Source organism: Peromyscus eremicus, chromosome 4, assembly GCF_949786415.1.
Source record: "Peromyscus eremicus chromosome 4, PerEre_H2_v1, whole genome shotgun sequence".
NCBI lineage: Eukaryota > Metazoa > Chordata > Mammalia > Rodentia > Cricetidae > Peromyscus > Peromyscus eremicus.
This window is the reverse complement of record NC_081419.1, coordinates 118,154,695-118,173,509: the sequence shown is the minus strand read 5'-3', so window position 1 is coordinate 118,173,509 and position 18,815 is coordinate 118,154,695. Positions and strand designations below refer to the sequence as shown.

The 18,815-nt window shown below is 43.3% G+C and overlaps 2 protein-coding genes across 2 annotated transcripts in view; both read right to left on the bottom strand.

Annotated features, from left to right (window-relative positions):
- Kat14 (lysine acetyltransferase 14) overlaps nucleotides 1–9,041 on the bottom strand; it is a 36,931-nt gene extending 27,890 nt beyond the window's left edge. The window contains exons 1-3 of the mRNA XM_059261551.1: nucleotides 8,779–9,041; nucleotides 6,343–6,461; nucleotides 1,975–2,096 (exon numbers count right to left, since the gene is read on the bottom strand). Coding sequence (XP_059117534.1) covers nucleotides 1,975–2,096; nucleotides 6,343–6,461; nucleotides 8,779–9,040 — 503 coding nt within the window. The 5' untranslated portion in view covers nucleotide 9,041. The remainder of the gene's footprint in view (nucleotides 1–1,974; nucleotides 2,097–6,342; nucleotides 6,462–8,778) is intronic.
- Nucleotides 9,042–9,152: 111 nt separating this feature from the next.
- On the bottom strand, nucleotides 9,153–17,574 carry LOC131909739 (protein PET117 homolog, mitochondrial). Its single transcript, XM_059261552.1, has 2 exons — nucleotides 17,366–17,574; nucleotides 9,153–9,472 (listed from the first exon to the last, which is right to left on the bottom strand). Exons 1-2 carry the CDS (start codon nucleotides 17,459–17,461, stop codon nucleotides 9,326–9,328), a joined length of 243 nt encoding a protein of 80 aa, XP_059117535.1. The 5' UTR covers nucleotides 17,462–17,574; the 3' UTR covers nucleotides 9,153–9,325.
- Nucleotides 17,575–18,815: the final 1,241 nt, after the last annotated feature.

Here is an 18,815-nt window from a genome sequence, read left to right as displayed (position 1 = left end):
TCCAGTTCCTCTCAAAACAGGCTTTAGGCCGAGCGGTGGTGGCGCACGCCTTTAATCCCAGCACTCGGGAGGCAGAGCCAGGTGGATCTCTGTGAGTTCGAGGCCAGCCTAGGCTACCAAGTGAGTCCCAGGAAAGGCGCAAAGCTACACAGAGAAACCCTGTCTCGAAAAACAAAAAAACAAAACAAAAAAAAAACAAACAAAAAAAACCCTCTGGAACATGGCGAACAACTCTTACTCCAATAAGTCTTAAAAACAGGTAATTTACATTCACTTTCTTCCAGAAGATAATTCACTAAACAGAAGGCGCTCAAGATCATGAAAACATTCCAAGATCTACTTAACCATTTCCCCCATTTTTGGTCCCTTATAAATAAAAACAGGGCGGGGCGGCGGCGGCAGCGCACACCTTTAATCCCAGCACTCAGGGAGGCAGAGCCAGGTGGATCTCTGTGAGTTCGAGGCCAACCTGGGCTAGAGTGAGTTCCAGGAAAGGCACCAAAACTACACAGAGAAACCCTGTCTCAAAAAACCAAAAAATGTGTGTGTGTGTGTGTGTGTGTGTGTGTGTGTGTGTGTGTGTGTGTGAGAGAGAGAGAGAGAAATTCCCTACTGGGGCATTAACTTAAAACAACACATTTCCTTCTCTTATGAGAAGGCACTAGTCATGGTGTCCATTCTTTTCTCAGGAACACTGAAGAACTCAAGAACTTAAACAGCCCCTTTGGTAAATGTTTGGAGTCTATTCCACTCTCACAGCAGCAGCCTTCAGGCCTGTAGGAAACCTGAGCAAAGCTAACTTCTGAGGGAGCGGGAGCAGGCTGCCACAGCTCAGGATGTGGTCCAACTTTGTTCTGTGTCATCTCTATGCTGGCCTAATTTGCAGCGTTTATGCATCTTAACTAGGACCTCAGAGAGCAATCAAGAACCAGGATTCACCAGTGCAGCAACACTCATCCCTAATACTCAGGGCTCTTTAGATCAACATGGCATTTACCATGTAGTCTCAGCTGGGCAGGCCTAAGTCTGATGTTCATCCCTAACTCCAGTGAAAAAATGCAGCCAGCAAGAAGGCTTAGAAGCAAAACGCAAACCACAATTACAGCAAGAGTATTTAATAAATGAGAGACATAGCCACATGTGTGTGTTTTTTTTCTTTTTTCTTTTTTTTTTTTTTTTTCAGAGCTGAGGACCAAACCCAGGGCCTTGCGCTTGCTAGGCAAGTGCTCTACCACTGAGCTAAATCCCCAACCCCCACGTGTGTGTTAATGTGGCAAACTTTGCTTAGCACTGAGGGCAAAAAGTATGGGTGTGCCTCTAGAGTTAATAAGAGAAAAGACTATAAGATTAATTAAGAGCAACCAAACACTCGGGAGGCAGAGGCAGGCGGATCTCTGTGAGTTCGAGGACAGCCTGGGCTACAAAGCAAGTTCCAGGAAAGGCGCAAAGCTACACAGAGAAACCCTGTGGGGGGGGGGGGGGGCAACCTAAATGGCTACAAGTATTAATTGCCCTTTCTGTTTCTCTTCTGGCCTCTATGTCCCCCATTTTAAAAGGACATCACAGTCCTGTTTCCTCAAGTTAGTTACTGAAACCTCATTTTAAAAAACCTAAGAAGCCAGGCAGTGGTGGCACCTGCCATTAATCCTAGCACATGGGAGGCATAGGCACAGGCAGGTGAATCTCTGAGTTTGAGGCCACCATGGTCTACAGAGGCAGTTCCAGGATAGCCAGGGCTGTTACAGAGAAACTTTGTCTCAAAAAAACAAAACAAAAAAAGAAACAAAAACCACTAAGAATCTCTGCAAAAGCAATTATGTTCAGTAAGCCTAGCTCTCCTCTGGAAGAGGAAACAATGCAAACTAACATTTTGAGCTACACTGTAAAGCCCTATCAGGGTTACATTAGGTTCTCAGCTTGTGTATACCTTATTACATCTTTCTTCCAGTATAAGATGTTTTAAAATCATGTTACCTGTTTCCTAGTAAAAAAGTCCAATGTTTCTCAATAAAAGCACAGATATCTTCTTTCCACCGGAAATAACCTTGACGTCCACTTCCTTCCAGAGACAAGTTGTACATTGCCAACATGACCACCTAAAACACAAATGGAAGACAGGCTGGGAGGGTAGCCTGAGGAGGGATGTAAGTATCCATGGGGGAAAGCCATATGTTTCACATTCCAAGTAGGGGGTGGGGGGCGGGGGAATAGAGGACACAGAGATGAGCTCTTGCAATAATCTGGGCAGAGTCTTTTTTTGCTTTTGTAAGATATCACTAGTTCAGTTATTAGGTACAACGCTCGGTATGTGTCACACATGCTGGGCTGATCAGCAGGCACTGTCACAAGCACCCTGCTATTCACAGCAGCTCTGAACAGAGGTTACCTGCTGACAACCAGGAGCTGACCCATACAGCATGTTCTGACTGATGGTGCTGGCCTTTATTCAATGTTAAAAATCATTTCTGAATGCATACTTTTCTAAGCTTTTTTATAGAGCAGAATTCCAGACCTGGCCAAAGTTACAGGCATCTTCTCAGTGACACAGCCACTTGGAGCTGTAGATACCTTTCTTCGATGGAGTAAACACTAAACAAGGGGCAGGGAACTAAAAGGCCTGGCTGCCCATCCCATTCATAGAGGGCTGAAGCTCAGTGTAACAACTCCTATCTAGTCCAATCCTGTCACCTTTACAGACAATGATTCCTGGCCTACTATGAGAAGCACGGTCCAGAAATACAAAAACACATGCCATTATAGAAGACTTCAATAGCACAGAAGAGAGCAAAGTAAGAAGTAAAAGGCATCTGAAATCCCCAATCAGATGTGGTGATATTTTGAGTATGATCCAACAAATACAGCTTGCCTGAAGATCAGAGGGCAAAGCCAGCCACTAGTTAGCCATAGAGGCCAGGTAGTGGTGGCGCACACCTTAATCCCAGAACTCGGAGGCAGAGGCAGACAGATCTCTGTGAGTTCAAGGTCACCCTGGGCTACACAAAATTGATCCAGTCTAAAAGAGAAACAGAGCCAGGCAGTAGTGGCAAACACTTTCGGTTCTAGCACTTGGGATCTTGTGCCTTTGCTCCCAGTACTTGGGAGCACACACACACACACACACACACACACACACACACACACACAATAAAATCTTAATTCCTTTAAAGTTTCTACATGAAAAAGAGCATGCACTTTTGCTATGAGTAGTTAGGTACCTATTACGTAGTACTCAGGAGGCTGGGGTCAGGTTGTGAACTTAATGACAGCCTAGATACATAGTAAGATCCTGTCTCAAAAAAAAAAAAAGCAAGTAATAACAAAGAAAAAATAAAAAAAAAAAGTTTTTAGCATTTTAGTGGCTATGCTTTCAGACAATTCCTGGCATCTATATATATGCAGATGTTTTATATAAGCAATTTTACAGAAATGGACAAAACTGTGGAAGCAACTGAAAACCATGGTCTCGTCCTACAATGAAAACCATAGGAGCTAGAGAGATTGATGCTTTTCCAGAAGACCCAAATTCAGTTCCCAGCATCCGTGTCAGGTAGCTCACAAACGCCTGTAACTCCAGCTCCACAGACCAACACCCTTTTCTAGTCTCTGCAGGCACTTGCACACATGTGCAGACATGCATATACACATAAAACAAATCTTCTAAAACATCCTACCTTACACTGAGTCTAAGAAACTGAATAGGAAACAGAGAGTCTAGAAAAATTCTTAAATAACCCTTTCTACAAGGAGGTCTGATAAGCTGCAATTCAAGCCACCATCGGGTGTGCTCACCACATTCCCCTCCCAGAGATTCTAAGTGAAGAGTTATGTCCACATTTACACCATGCAAAGGGCCCAGGAACTACATCACAGAATTTCAACTTTCTGCACATTACCATGTGCACAGCATCTGAACATTTTATCCCGCAAACAGACTGTTCAAGTGTCTTCCACTTATTTTTACATTAGGTCAACATCAGCCAACACGTGACTTCCTTTAAACAGTTAAAACTGATGAGAGTCACTTAATGGACATCAAGTTTCAGTTTAGGGAGAAAGTTTTGGAGATGGTTACACATGAACAATGAAAAACAGTACACCTTACATAAATATCTTTTACCTCAAAGAAAGAAAAAATTACCATTCAAAAGACACCTTAGTTATGGAATAAGCTTGGCTATTCTCAGACTCCTACTCAGAAACATGTACTCACTGTCAATCTCAAGCGTAGATACCTGCCTGTTATTTATTTCCAGTATGTTTAACATATTTCATGAATTACAAGCTATTTACTTGAAAATGGCTTTTCTGTTACCAGTATTCGTTCGATGTACTGTACACTAATCTGAAAGGATCCGTTGTTCCTCCTCTTCCAGAATGTGATCTAAAAGCTTAAGCGCCAGATCAGTTTTCTACTCACACCAGACCAAGCTCACCATAAGGAAGCTGGTCTTCTGGACAAAGTATTTCCAGGGCTGTCGTCTGAACTGTACCCAGAAAGAGCAGACAAGGAATGCTTGTCTGTGTCAGAAGTCCAGGACAAGAATGTTCAAGTGTCTCTAGCCCCCGAGGTGTTCTGCAAAGTTTCTCCTCTGTGCTGCAAGTCAAGAATCACCAGGAGGAAGAGAAGACACAGAGGGACATGGAGGGAAGGGGTCTTCCATCCAGAGGGTGGATCTTTACTGGTAGGATTTTATAATGCAAAGAAAATGCTGTGTGTTACAAGCATCGTCCTTACTTCTTCAATAAATTAAAGTTTGAGATTAAAAAGCTGAAAACACAAACTATAATGCTCTAAGTATCTAGACCCCTACTGAAGTTACTGAGGACTAGCTGGTCCAGAAATGCTGGTTGGTAGCTTATGAGAATGTATACCTAAGTTATATGTATATCTAAGATTTATAATTTAAGTTATGACTTCTTCCTTCCAGGGTATTATCCACAACCAATATATCTTCTAGAAGTGAAAAAAGTTTTCTCAATCAGTGCTAACCCAATTAAGTACATAAACAGGGCCAATAGTACATTTTCTGAGGAATATAAGAACTAAGTTTTCTTTTAAAAACATTACATTTCTAACATGTTAGTTAGAAAACTAACATTCTTGAAAATGGCTACTTAAATCTGCTTTCCTCCATTTTCCAGCTTTTATGAGCTGCTACTTGCAGGCTAAGTACAAGTCCACCTATGTATTTGCAATTCTCTTCGTAGTAACATACCTGGCCTACATATAGTATGACATCTACAGGGGGGGAAAGTGCAACTGTGACCCTCGTGAGACTATTTACTAATTCAAACTTCCTTCATTTTCTACCTATGTATTTCTGGCAAGTCAGACAGCCTCCCAAGTCAACTGACAGGACTCCCGGCATGACCTAAAAAAGCACTGGTGATGAAGGCAGCTGTTCAGATTGTTACAGAAGTACCGTCAGTCACAAGAACCCCAGGTGGCCAACACAGAACACCTAAAAGCTTTCCCCTTTCTGTTTGTTTCTTCAAAGGAAGGAGTGCTAGGGTAATTATCACTTCATCTGTTTGTGGAATGTCAGTAGCCCCTAAGGCCTAGGGGTGGAGGCTTCAGTTGGCTCACCCACCTCAGCATTCTCCAGACCTCAAATCGTACCTGGTTCACTGTAGGTACTCAGTATATGTCAAATAAATAAAAATAAACTAAAAAGCAAGACACCCAGGGGGTCTGGAGCATAGCTCACTTAATGTAAGCAAGGCCGTGGGTTTGCCCCAGTATCACTAACATCAACAGAACCAGTGATTACTGTAAAGTTCTTTAATGTTTAACTTGAGGACTGGCTATACCTTGTTACCTTAATATATATTAAATATATGCATATTAAAATAAAACAAAACAATTTAATATAACCTGAAGGTCAGTAAAAAGTTACTGTTTAGAGTGCTAGTATTTGAGACAGCTAAAAGTATCTATCAGCAAAGACTTGTCTCCAAGTTCAAATGCAGGAAGGCTGAACCTGTTGGTTATTTTGTCTTTGTTATCAAGTCAAACTGTTTCTGCCAAATCTATTTCCAGTATAGCTACCTCTGGTTTTCTTATGCCAGAAATGACTGCCAGAAAATGTGGGCCTGGTTTTCAGTTGAGTCTAAGCTTGGTATGACATAAGTGAAATTGATCCAGATTCTCAAGAATTCACTAAATTAGCATCGAGTATTTTTTTAAACCACGAAGTGCTCTTTCCACACACTGTACCCCTTTCCAATGTGAAGTGTAAAGCACCCTACCCCCACACCACTCTGAAGTTCCTCACTCTGGATAACCACTCCAATTTCTTGGGCACCCAACCTGCTGCTTCTAGAGAAGAGCTTGATACTCACTTGCTGCCACGTCAGCTTCAGCCGTTCATACTGCTCCTTGCCATCTGCCGAGCAATCGGAACAAGTAAACCTGAAAAAGTTATCGCCCTTAAGGTAACTCAGCTGTTCCCTCAGCTGACCTACGAGAGAAAACACAAGTCACATCATGGGTTTATCTCATGCAGCGGCAACCCAAAGGCTCAGTCAATTGATCAGATTTCCAAGTTTCCCATGGTGGGTTTTTCTCCTTCTGCAGCCAACCCAGCACAGCAGCAGAGGAAAACGGTGTTTCTCCTTCTAATGTCAGGTCCACGCCCCTCCTGGAACCTGTGGCTCCTTAGCTTTTAGGAGAAAGGTCCTGGAAAAGCAGGTATGCTTGCTCCAACTGGATTTCCCAGTGGCCACATTCCTGACTCCTCTAGGCAGATCTCTTCAAACATTCTTTCAGGGAATACCTGAGCTTGTACCACCAGCCAGGCACCAGGCTAGGAACTGGATATGCAATGTGTAAGGCAGATGTGACCCGAGACTGCTCTCGTGGGCTCATAAATCTGGAGGCAGCAAAGAACACAGGTAAACACAACTGCACTGGTTCTGAATTCTCTGATTCTAGAGTATCAGAACCACCAGGTGGCTGGGCTTTATTTCCTTACTATGGCCACATCTGCCCCAAATAAAATGCTTCAGTCTGAGTCCAAGTCTGGGCTCTGAATTAAAGCTCCTAGGTGCTGCTGAAACTTTGTGCAACATGAAAACTTCCAGAGTAGGATGTAATGTGCATCACAGGGGAGTGTAAGGGCATAGAAAAGGGATGCCTGGGGACTGGACAGATGGCTAAGTGGTTAAGAGCACTGGCTGCTCTTCAGAGGTCCTGAGTTCAATTCCTAGCAACCATATGGTGGCTAACAACCATCTGATGCCCTCTTCTGACCTGTAAACATATATGCAGGCAGAACACTGTACATATATTAAATAAATAAATCTTAGAAAGAAAGAAAGGAAGGAAGGAAGAAAGAAAGGAAAGGGATGCCCAACCCCACTGTGGAGGGAATAGGGGTCTACTGGGCCCAAGGGAGAATAGAAATTGGCTAGAAGAGGCTGCCTGTGGAACAGGAATGCAGGGAAGCTGTACAGGTGCATATTCCAGAGAAAACAAAAAGGTACAAAGTCCTAGGAATCACAAAGCATTACTTAGAAATGAAAAGTTCGAGGTTGGGGATTTAGCTCAGTGGTAGAGCCTGTGTTCGGTCCTCAGCTGGGGGGGGGGGGGTGTAAAAAAAAAAAAAAAAAAGAACGAAAAGTTCACCTAACCTCCCTAAAAAAAGTTAGCAGGGCCCAATCATGAAAGTCACCTTAAAATCTACCCTGTGAGGACAACAGAAAAGCCAGAGATTTGGGGTTGAACCTAGCTTTACTAGATAGCTAAGAAGCAAAAACCAGGTTTGTTTTCTATCAACTGTTACTATTAACTATTTACAGTAGCTATTAATTTGAACAACTGAATCCATTTTTAGCAGAAGCCTCCACATACCAGAAACTGACCCACTTCACTCAGTGTGTTATTGCTCCATTTCACTAGCTATGAACTCTTACATAAAGCATTCTTCCAGTACACATGCCTTTTCTGGCTCTTGCCTGATGGAAAATGTTGTGTGGCTAAGGATCATGATGGCTGGGAAAGCATGAAGCAGGCAGCTGAAAACCTCAAGATCTGTGCATTGTGACTCCTTCCAGCAGATAAGAGGCCCAGAGTGGAAAATAAGCCTGGTCTAAAGGCAGGAAGCAAACGTCTTTGGGCTGCCAGTTCTAACCTCCCATCAGAAGACAACAGCAGTATCCCACAAATGTCAACTATAACACAGTAGGTTCTGTGAACTTGAACTTTAATTCTATACTGGCAACAGAATGTGTCCCCCAACCCACAGCATATTCTTGTTAGGAAAATATGGCCAATTCCTTAAGTAACACAGGATTCTTAATTTTTCTTGGGCGACCATCCAGAACGTTAATTTAACAATGTGATAGTGATCAACAATTTTCATTAATACAAACGTGTTTCTGTGAGGATGGAGAGATAACGCAGCAGTTAAGAGCACTTACTGCCCTTGCAGAGGATACTGGTTCAGTTCTCAGCACCCACACAGTGGCTCACAACCATGTGTAATTACAGTTCCAGGGGATCTGACGTCTCTTCTGACCTCTGCAAGCACTACATGCACATGGTGTACGTACACTCAGGCACACACACATACATATAAAATAAATGAATGTCTTAGAAAACTAAAAACAAAATAATGTGTCTTCATATATATATTTACATTTGATAAACTAGATTAATAATAATAAATATAATAATTATCTTTTTATTCAAGTCTATTTTATTAGTGTTTTTCACAGACTGGAAAACAAACCATCACACAGGGATTGACCAATCAAAGGAATTGAGAAGCTCCTTACTGGCTGGGATCCATTTCTGGCACTTGTCACAGAAGTAAGACAGCTGCTCTTCCATCCACGATACATCTCCTTCATCGCTGTTGAGGGAATCCCCACTCTGGTCGTGAGATAAGTCCACAGATGCCTGATCCTCTGATTCCACAATCAAGAGAGTCTCTCCCTCCACCTCACCTTCCTCCAGCCCTTCTGAGGTAGACGTTCTTGTGGCTTCATCATCATGCCGACTTAGCAGTCCACCCAGGTGGATGTTACTCTCCATCATTCCCTGCTCACAAGCTCTCCTAAGCTGACAGGGACTGCTGCAAGAATCTCCAGACAACTTCAGAAGGGCATCTGCCCACGAGTACTTTATCCACACAGAACAGACTTAAAAGAAGTGATTTAGAAGACAGGATCCACTGTCCTTTATTTAATAAAGTTTAAATGGACAGTGATTTGGGGGGAGGGGACAGATCTCACTAGCTATTCTCTATGGACACACACACTCGTGCACACACCCACATATACACACACTAACCCAGCACTCCCCCATCCATTTTTCACAAAGTCAAGTGTTTGGAGATCCTTTTTTCAACATCTTCTCTCTTTCTGCTTCAAGTTGCTTAGTCAAAATAATCTGTTCTCCCAAAAGACGAATGTTTTCTTTTTTCTGATTTTGCCTCTCAATGTCTCTGATCACTCCGTCACGAAGCCTCTAAAAACATAAGAAGCAGATTTTAGTTACCCCCTGAACAGGTGGCTCCCATCCTGTGCCTCCAAATCTAAATAACAGCACCACCAAAATACACTCAAAATGTTCCGATTTCAAATACCCAATTACAATTTTAACTTCTGTACAATGTAAATAAAGAAACCACCAAGTAAATCTGGTAATGTGTTATGTTAATACTGAAGTGACTTCTTACCACATTTTAAGAATCCCTGAACACAGAAAACTTAATAGGAATTAATGAAATATAAAAAACTGGCACTATGTTGAATTTTATAAACTTAACTGCTAAGTAATACTTTTTTTTTTTTTTTTTGGTTTTTTGAGACAGAGTTTCTCTGTGTAGATTTGGTGCCTGTCCTGGATCTCGCTCTGTAGCCCAGGCTGGCCTCGAACTCACAGAGATCCGCCTGGCTCTGCCTCCAGAATGCTGGGATTAAAGGTGTGCACCACCACCGCCTGGCTCTAAGTGATACTTCTAAAATCTGATGAGTTAGTACAGCAAAACTGTGAACTGCCTTCCTATAAGCAGTTACCTGAGACAGACACTAAACATCAAGAGAAAAAAAAGACAGTAAGAATGTGAGAAAATAAAGGACTTCTATCATGAAAAGGCAGAAATACAAAATTCCCAATCAATTACAATTAGAAAAAAAAAAAAAAAAAAAAAAAGGACAATTACCAGTGAAAAAAGTAAGTTCCTCAATGGTCATTACCTTAGTAAATACTAAAAACAATCTCAGAATGTGAACCTGGTGCCTAACATGAAATTTAAAATGCCCACTCAGTTAGTATTATGAATATTTTATACTTTGTAGCTCACTAGAGTACATTTTTAACAGAAGCTTCATGAGATTATTATTCTTATTTTTTTCACTTTAAAAACTTGAATTCTGCCGGGCGGTGGTGGCGCACGCCTTTAATCCCAGCACTCGGGAGGCAGAGGCAGGCGGATCTCTGTGAGTTCGAGGCCAGCCTGGTCTACAGAGCGAGATCCAGAAAGGCACAAAGCTACACAGAGAAACCCTGTCTCGAAAAGAAAAAAAAAAAAAAAAACTTGAATTCTACTTTATGTATATGGGTGTTCTATCTACAAGTTATGCTGGTACAGTGCCTGTAGGGGTAGAAGAGGGTGTCCAATACCCTGAAACTGGAGTTACAAACGATTGTGAGCTACCACATGGGTGTTGGGAATCAAACCCAGGTCCTCTGCAAGAGCAACTAGTGCTCATAACCACTGAACCATCTCTCCAGTCCATATATATATACACACACACACACATATACGTATATACGTATATGTATACATATATACATATATATACGTGTATATATATACATATATTTTTTTTTAAGTATCTTTCTATGTAATCTTGACTGTCCTGGAACTCCCTATGTAGACCAGGCTGACCTCAAATGCAGAGATCTGACTGCCTCTTATCTTTATTTTTAAAGACTGGCCTAAGAAAGAATTGGAATCAACCTAGTTGTCCACCAACAGATGAATGGATAATGAAAATCTGATGTGCACACACACACATGCACACACAATAGAATACTACTCAGCTCTAAAGAAAATTAAAGTTAAAAAATTTGTAGGAAAATGATAGAATGTATAATATTGAGCAAGGTCATATAATCAAAGAAAGAAATCTCATGTGCAGAATCTAGCCAATGATATTTGTATATATACAAACAAATGCACATGTGGGTATGGTATAATCTGATGGAAAGAGAACAAGAAAGGCTATACATAAGGGGATGAGGAAGAACTGAGTGGTAATAGACACACATTATAAAAGAATATAAGCTAAGAGTTTTTCTAGTTCTAATTCTGTCATGAATTTTCTGGGTTTGGTGGCAAGCGCATAAAATATATTTGATATCGAAAGTATAAAATTTAATGTGAAGCTCCACAGCTTCTGTTCTGAATGCCTACTCTAACCATAGTATAGAAGGGCTGGAGAGGGGGCTGGAGAGATGGCTCAGAGGTTAAGAACATCGACTGCTCTTCCAGAGGTCCTGAGTTCAATCCCCAGCAACCACATGGTGGCTCACAACCATCTGTAATGAGATCTGGCACCCTCTCCTGTATACATAATAAATCAATAAATCTAAAAAAAAAAAAAAAAAAAAAAGAAGGGCTGGAGAGAGAAGGGCTGAAGTGCGCTTGCTCTTGCAAATGACCTGAATTCAATTTCCATGGCAGCTCACAAGTATCTGTAACTCCAGTCCAAAGGGATGCGATGCCCTCTTCTGACCTCCATGGGATCAGGCATAAATGTAGTGCTCATACCTACATGCAAACCTTCATAAATATAAAACAATAAAATAAATAAAAAAACTTAAAAACTATAGAAGTTCATTGAGGTGTACCGTCTTTGAGTCTCATTAACTTTGGTGTGTGATGTTTTTTATTTATTTGCAAGGGTTTTTTGTTGTTATTTTTACAATAAAGTTTATTTAAAAAAAAAAAAAAAAGACTCACCTAGTATTTGCTGAGCCTCTTCCAGGTCTATAGCTTCATTTGCTACACAAGGGAGTTAGGAAATTTAAGAGTACAGGGCTCAGGTCCAGCATGGTAGTACACATCTTCAGTTCCAGGCCAGGCAAAACTACATAGGGAGACTTTGTCTCAAAATAAAATAAAACCTTAAAAGAAGAAAAAAAATTGCCTGGATGGACACTTAACTGAAATTCAATTTTTGTTTTGTTTGAGATGAGTTCTTGTAATTAGCCCAAGTTGACCACAAAGTCAAGATCTCCTACCTTACTTAGCCTCCCAAGTACTGGCTCAACCTTCTTAAACCCCCAGGTCTTCTTGTCACAGTGTTCCTCATACCGAGATACAGCACAAAATTCCTTCAATACTTATCTCCCAGCTCCTTTTGGAGGACATCAGCCTGTGCTGAGATCTTCATCTCCACCCACCATTCCTACCTTCCTCCAAGAGACTGCCTCACACCTCTAACTCCCACTTGCCACACTAACCTAAGATCTTTTATCCACGTTAGCTTTATGTCAACTTGACCTAAGCAAGAGTCATTTGAGAAGAGAGAACCTCAATCTAAAAAATGCCCACACCAGGCCAGGTGGTGGTGCACGCCTATAATCCCAGCACTCGGGAGGTAGAGGCAGGCGGATCTCTGTGAGTTCGAGGCCAGCCTGGTCTACAGAGCAAGTTCTAGAACAGGCTCCAAAGCTACACAGAGAAATCCTATCTTGAAAAAAACCAAAAAACCAAAAACAAACAAACAAACAAACAACAACAAAATGCCCATACAAAACTGGCCTGTGGGCTAGTCTATTGTGGAATATTCCTTTACACTGTGTGAATATATGTCACTGTGACTGGTTTAATAAAGAAGCGGACTGGCCTATAGCTAGGCAGGATAAGGTTACAACCACACTGAGGACCCTGGGAAGAAGAGGGGCGGGGTCTGAGGAGACACCACGAGACACAGAGCAAGAAGGATGGGAAGTACGTATGGAAAATAAACAAGTCTCAGGGCAGCACACAGATTAATAAAAATGGGTTAATTTAAGTCATAAGAGCTAGGTGAAAATAAGCCTAAGCTACCAGCTGATCATTTATAATTAATATTAAGTCTCTGTGTGGTTTTTTGGGGGGAGGCTGGCAGGACAGAAAAGTCCACCTACAGTCTATGGCACATTTTCTTGATTAGTGGTTGATATGGGAGGGCCTGTCATAGTCTGGGTGATGTCACTCCTAGGCAGATGGTCCTGGGAGTCTAAGAAAACAAATTCAACAAGCCAAGAGCAAACTAGTAAGCAGTACCTCTCCACAGGCTCTGTGTCAGCTCCTCTCCCGGGTTCCTGGGCTGTTTGAGTCTCTGTCCTCACTTCCCTCAGTGATCAACTGTAATACAGAACTGTAAACTGAAATAAACCTTTTCTTCCCCAAGTTCCTTGTGGTCATGGTGTTTTATCACAGCAATAGAACCAAACCCTAAGACAGAGATTGGTACCAGAAGTGGGGTATTGCTATGTTAGATCTGATTGTATTTGAGGGAGGGAGGTTGAGATGGCACCTGAACATGGGCTGTAAAAGTTGTTGAGTGCTCAGAGTTCAGTAGAACTCTGGGATCTTTGAAGATAAGAGTGTTGAGAGAAATGCAAATGGTGGAGGCCAGCTTGTGAAATTAAAAAGGGAAGTTTTGAAAGTCTTTTAAAGATTATATGAAGTGTGTGACATTTTGAAATGAGAATATATGGTTCTAGTCAGCTGGGGTTTAAGAATCAGCTGTGATTAGGAAGATACCAGCACCACTGAAGTAGATCTATACTGGGACAATTTACAAGGGTTGGCTGCAGCTGAGAAATCAGCTCTGATTAACAGACCAGCATCAGTGAGGTGAAATCTTCAGAGAAGTATTTCCTCAGGGTAGGCACACAGAAGCTGTGGTCCAGAGGGGGCCAGGACTGTACCTTTGGTGATGTGTAAGTCTCCCAGGCCTTAGCTGAAGTTTAAGTCCCAAGGATCATGGAGAGAAATGCTTGCACCACATTTCAGGGTCAGAGTCTCTAAAGAGAGCCCTGAAGAGGTTATTGGGAGTTGTACAGCCCAGTTGCAGGGCAGACCTCAATATTTTAGAGATGCCAATATCATTGAATAATCACCAAGAACAGCAACTGCTGTGGAGTAGAGCCAGCCTGAGCTTAGGCCAGTTTCATGTGCTGTAGATGGCAGAGCTGGAGAAATGACAAGGCCCCTCAGAGCCCAAAAGGATGGTGAATGGGTCCCAGATGTCAAGCACTGGACTTTTTACACTAATGTTTTTGGTTTTGCTTTGTTCAGAATGTAACTGTGCCCTGGTTCTTCCCTAAAGAAGTAAGAAAATATTTAACTTATTTTTGATTTTACAAGAGTCCACAATTAAGAGACTGGATATTTTAGAGAAGGCTGAACTCTGAAGGAGACCTCTGATGTTTCAAAGAGTCTGAATTTGGGCCAGAAATGGTGGTACATGACTTTAATCTCAGCACTCAAAAGGCAGAGGCAGGCAGACCTCGTGAGTTAGCAGCCAGCTTAGTCTACAAAATGAGTTCCAAGACAATAAGACAGTTTAGAGCAGTGGTTCTCAACCTGTGGGTTGCAACCCTTTTGGGTGGAAAGACCCTTTCACAGGGCTCATTTAATACCACCAGAAAACACAAATATTTACACTGCAATTCGTAACAGTAGCAAGACTACAGTTACGAAGTAGCAGCGAAAATAATTGTATGACTGCAGTCGCCACAAGATGAGGAACTGTATTAAAGGGTCACCGCATTAGAAAGGCTGAGAACCACTGATTTACAGAGACCCTGTGTCATAAGGAAGGGAGGGGGGGGAGGGAGAGAGGGAGAGGGAGGGGGAGGGGGAGGGGGAGGGGGAGGGGGAGGGGGAGAGGGAGAACGAGAACCTGAACTTTTTAAGACTTAAAGACAGGGACTTTTAAAGTTAGGAATATGTTTTATATTGTGATACTGACATTAATAAGAGATCTTGAGAGTGAACAAAAAGATCACACTTTAATAAGTGATATGTTTGTGTCAAGCTGACAAGGGATCAATTGTGCCATTTGGTTTTTATCAACTTGACACAAACCTAGACATACCTGAAGAGAATTTACGTGCGCGCACGCGCGCGCGCGTGTGTGTGTGTGTGTGTGTGTGTGTGTGTGTGTGTGTGTATACCCCTGGAGCTGGAATTACAGGCAGTTCTGAGTCATCTAGCATGGGTGCTCATGGGTCCTTAGGAAGAACAGCAGTGTTCCTCACTGCTGAGCCATCTCTCCAACCCCTGAAAGATGGAATTTTAATTTAGAGAATGCCTAGGACTGGCCTGAGGTAAATCTATGGGGTGTTGTCTTAATAAATGATTGATATAAGAAGGCCCAGCCCATCGTGGGTAATGTCACTCCTGGACAGGTGGTCCTATCCATGGACACATGGTCCTGAATGTACTGAGCAAGCCAGGAGCAAGCAAGCCAGTGAGCAGCGTTCTTTCGTGGCCTCTGCCTCAGTTCCTGCTTCCAGGTTCCTGCCTCAGCTTCTTTCGATGACGGACTTTGATATGAAACTGTAAACTGAAACAAATCCTTTCCTCCCTAAATTGCTGTTGGTCATGGTGTTTAATCACAGTAACAGAAACCCTAACTAAGACAGCTCTTTACTCACCCAGTTCTAACATCTGGGGCTGTGATTCCTGCAGAATCACTAACACCCTCAACTTCCCATAGGACTACACCCAGAAAAAACTCTTAAGAAACTGAAAATAACAAAGTCAAAAGGTATACTGAGTCCACCTAACCCATCGAATGCCAGGACTCAGCAAACACACTATCCTGCAGCACCCTGGGGACTGTGGCTTGTTCAGCATCTAGAAAGAATCCTACCATTTATCCCCAGCCTGGGAAAATACCCAAATTCAATATTCAAAGAAAGTTTCACTAAATACAAACCATGTTGCTTTCCTATTGTCACAGTCAAAACCAAGTTGAACTGTCTGTAAGTTAGGGACCATCTCTACTTCGTTTCTACTAAGTAGCTTAAAGACATTGTATGTAAAGTGAAAAACACCACGCCTGGTGTGGGGTAGACAGAAAACAAGTCATTATTTCATTGATTGCTGCCTTGAAGTTTTCAACACATCCACCGTACCAATCCTTCCTTCCTCGATGTCAGATGGTAAGTTGCTAATGAATATCTGAAGGAGAGGCTATTTGGTCAGTCTTTCTTATCACTAACTTCCACAAAACACCTAAATCTTTCTGTTCTTCCACATTTCCATCCTCAACCCTGTTTCATTAACGCCCTTGGCATAGTTTTGGATCATAGCTGAGTCTCCACGCTCCCAGGGATCTGGTTTCATTGGTCTGGTCACCTTGTAAACATTTCTCAGGAACATGCCTTGAGACAAAGCTCTAATTCCAACCCACTGTCTTCAAAACACACCAGGATGATACAGACATCCTGTCCTATCCGCCAAGTTTAATCAGCACCACCATCTTTTCCTTTTCCTCCTCAGAAGGAAGTTGCTTGCTTCTACTCTAAGATATCCCTATGGTACAAGACTTTAACCCCAAATCTCTAATCTCTTGTGTGCCTCTAAATCACTGCTTATCCCACCCTGCGCCTCAAAATTCTTAGGACATTTCAAGATTCCTCTCCGCTTTCCAGATTGTGAATACCGAAGTCAATGGGGCTGCTCACTCTTGATCCTTTCAGATCATTACTCTGCCTTTGGCACATCCGGTTCAAGCCAAATACCTGTCAAGGTGTTGCCTGAAAGGCCAAAAACCAAATACTGGCCTGCGGACCGTAGCTCCGTTATAAAAAAGAACAGACTCTAGAGAGGCCATCATGAACTATGTGTTCTCAAGGTGCCTAGTGCACTAACCGTTGCAAACTTGAATGCGAACATAAAGAGACCGTCGCAGACCAACAAGCCAGATATTCCCTGAAATAAAAAGCATCAAAAGAACACGTGGAGGGTGGGTTTGTTTTTTTTTTTTTTTTATCGTTTTCGGAACCGACTTTCATTTACGCAAAAATTACAAAAATCTCAAGTTGCCTTGGTCAAAGGCACAGGGGGTGTGCTGGGAGCAGGCTGCGTTATCTCGGGATTTAACAACCACTGGGTAGTGCTTTTGTGGGCTGCGGTGCCCCCGGGCCTCGTGCTCGCCCTACCAGGGCTCTGCCTCAGGGCTACACCCCAGCCCCGAGGCTTCCGCCCTAGCCTTAGGCCTCGTGGCTGGGGACAGGAGTCAGCACCCTGGACGCGCGCGCCCTTGAAGCCCGCCCGGCCCGCCACGCGCGCGGGGGACCGCGGCGGGCTCCGCGCTCCGGAAGGCGCGGTCACGTGACACCGACCTGCCGGTCCTGCCGCTGCTTCAGATGCACGCCGGCCACCGTGGCGGCCGTCAGCAGCACCGAGAGGCCCAGCACCGCCTTCGAACTCCTCGACATTCCCGCTCTGGGCCGCGGACTCGCTCCCGCTCACGTCCCCGCTGCCGCCTTCGCCGCCGCCGCCGCTGCCGCCGCCACTGCGGCAACGGGCCAGGCTCGACCCCTCGAGCGCAGAGCCGTCGCAAGGTCTCTGTCGTCGCCAGGCTCGAGCAATCGAGCGCCGAGCGTAGCCCCTGCCCAACTTCACTTCGCGGCTTCCAGTGGGGCCCTCTGCGGCAGGGGGGTTCCCCGTTTGGGGACCGCCTCCACCAGGAAGTCGTTGTGCTGGGCAGCTTTGTTGACGCGTGGGTCTGGTTGGGAGGTACTTGTGGAGTATGTGCGGAGGACAACTCAACGCTGTGGGGTGACTGATCAGACCCTGAATTTTCTTGCAGTCTAACTAAAAGTTGGGTGGTTGGTTTCTTGTTATGCAGCTCAGACTGGCCTCAAACTCGCAATCCTTCTGCCTCAGCCTCCACTACATGTCGCCTACTCACAACTCCAGTTGGGAAATGCGCTGGATCAGGCAAGGACCCGGAAATGTGTAGCCGGTTTGTCTTTGATTCCCTTGAAGCCTGCCAGAAAGGCAAGATCCTTATGTCATACTAACCAGGAAAATTAGAGACTAGAGTAGTTCACAAGAAGCTAAGGATGGTGTCATTTGCACTTCCCCCTTAAATTAAAAAGAGGCTTGGCTTCCCAGAACTTTTAAGTATTTAACCGAGCTGCCGATGAAGAACTGTGTATCACTAAATCACTCCTACCCACGAAAATACATATTCAAAGCTTCGTCAGTGAAAGCAGCCATAGATGATGTTGATAGAGCTTAATACAGCTTTTCCCAGGGCTTCTCCAACATTCACCTCGCTTCAAAATACAATACATGTCTTTAATCCCAGCAGAGGCAGGTGGATCTCTGTGCGTTCAAGGCCAGCCTGGTTTACAGAGCAAGTTCCAGGACAGCCACTACACAGAGGAAATTCCATTTTAAACAAACAAACAAACAAACAAACAAATAAATGTTGAAAAGTGTAAACCAATGTTTATCAACCAAAGCAAAATGTTTTGTATAATTATTATTATTTAAGTTAGCAGCTGAGTGACTGTGTGCCATCAGACACTGAAAAGCGATGTATTTACTACTAAATAAGTTTCCTTGTTTTCTCTCTTATGCCAAGACCTTCCAGAGAAAGCATCGCTGATGAACACATTATTTTACCGTGTTCAGTTAACTCCTATGTTTGAGGTACACCTGAAATGCTAGGAGAGCTTGTGACAGGGCAAGACAGTGCAGGGGGTCTTCCATCTTGTATTCTTGCTGAGGCCATTTTAGGGTTAACTAGAATTTATTCTCCTTGATGGAGAAGCCTGTGGA

Excerpts from the sequence above, each read along its gene's own strand:
- LOC131909739 (XM_059261552.1), bottom strand. The coding sequence starts at position 17,461 with ATGTCGAGGAGTTCGAAGGCGGTGCTGGGCCTCTCGGTGCTGCTGACG. Across the intron at positions 9,473-17,365 it reads AGCAGCGGCAGGACCGGCAG|AGGCTTCGTGACGGAGTGAT; the intron begins GTCGGTGTCACG and ends TTATGTTTTTAG.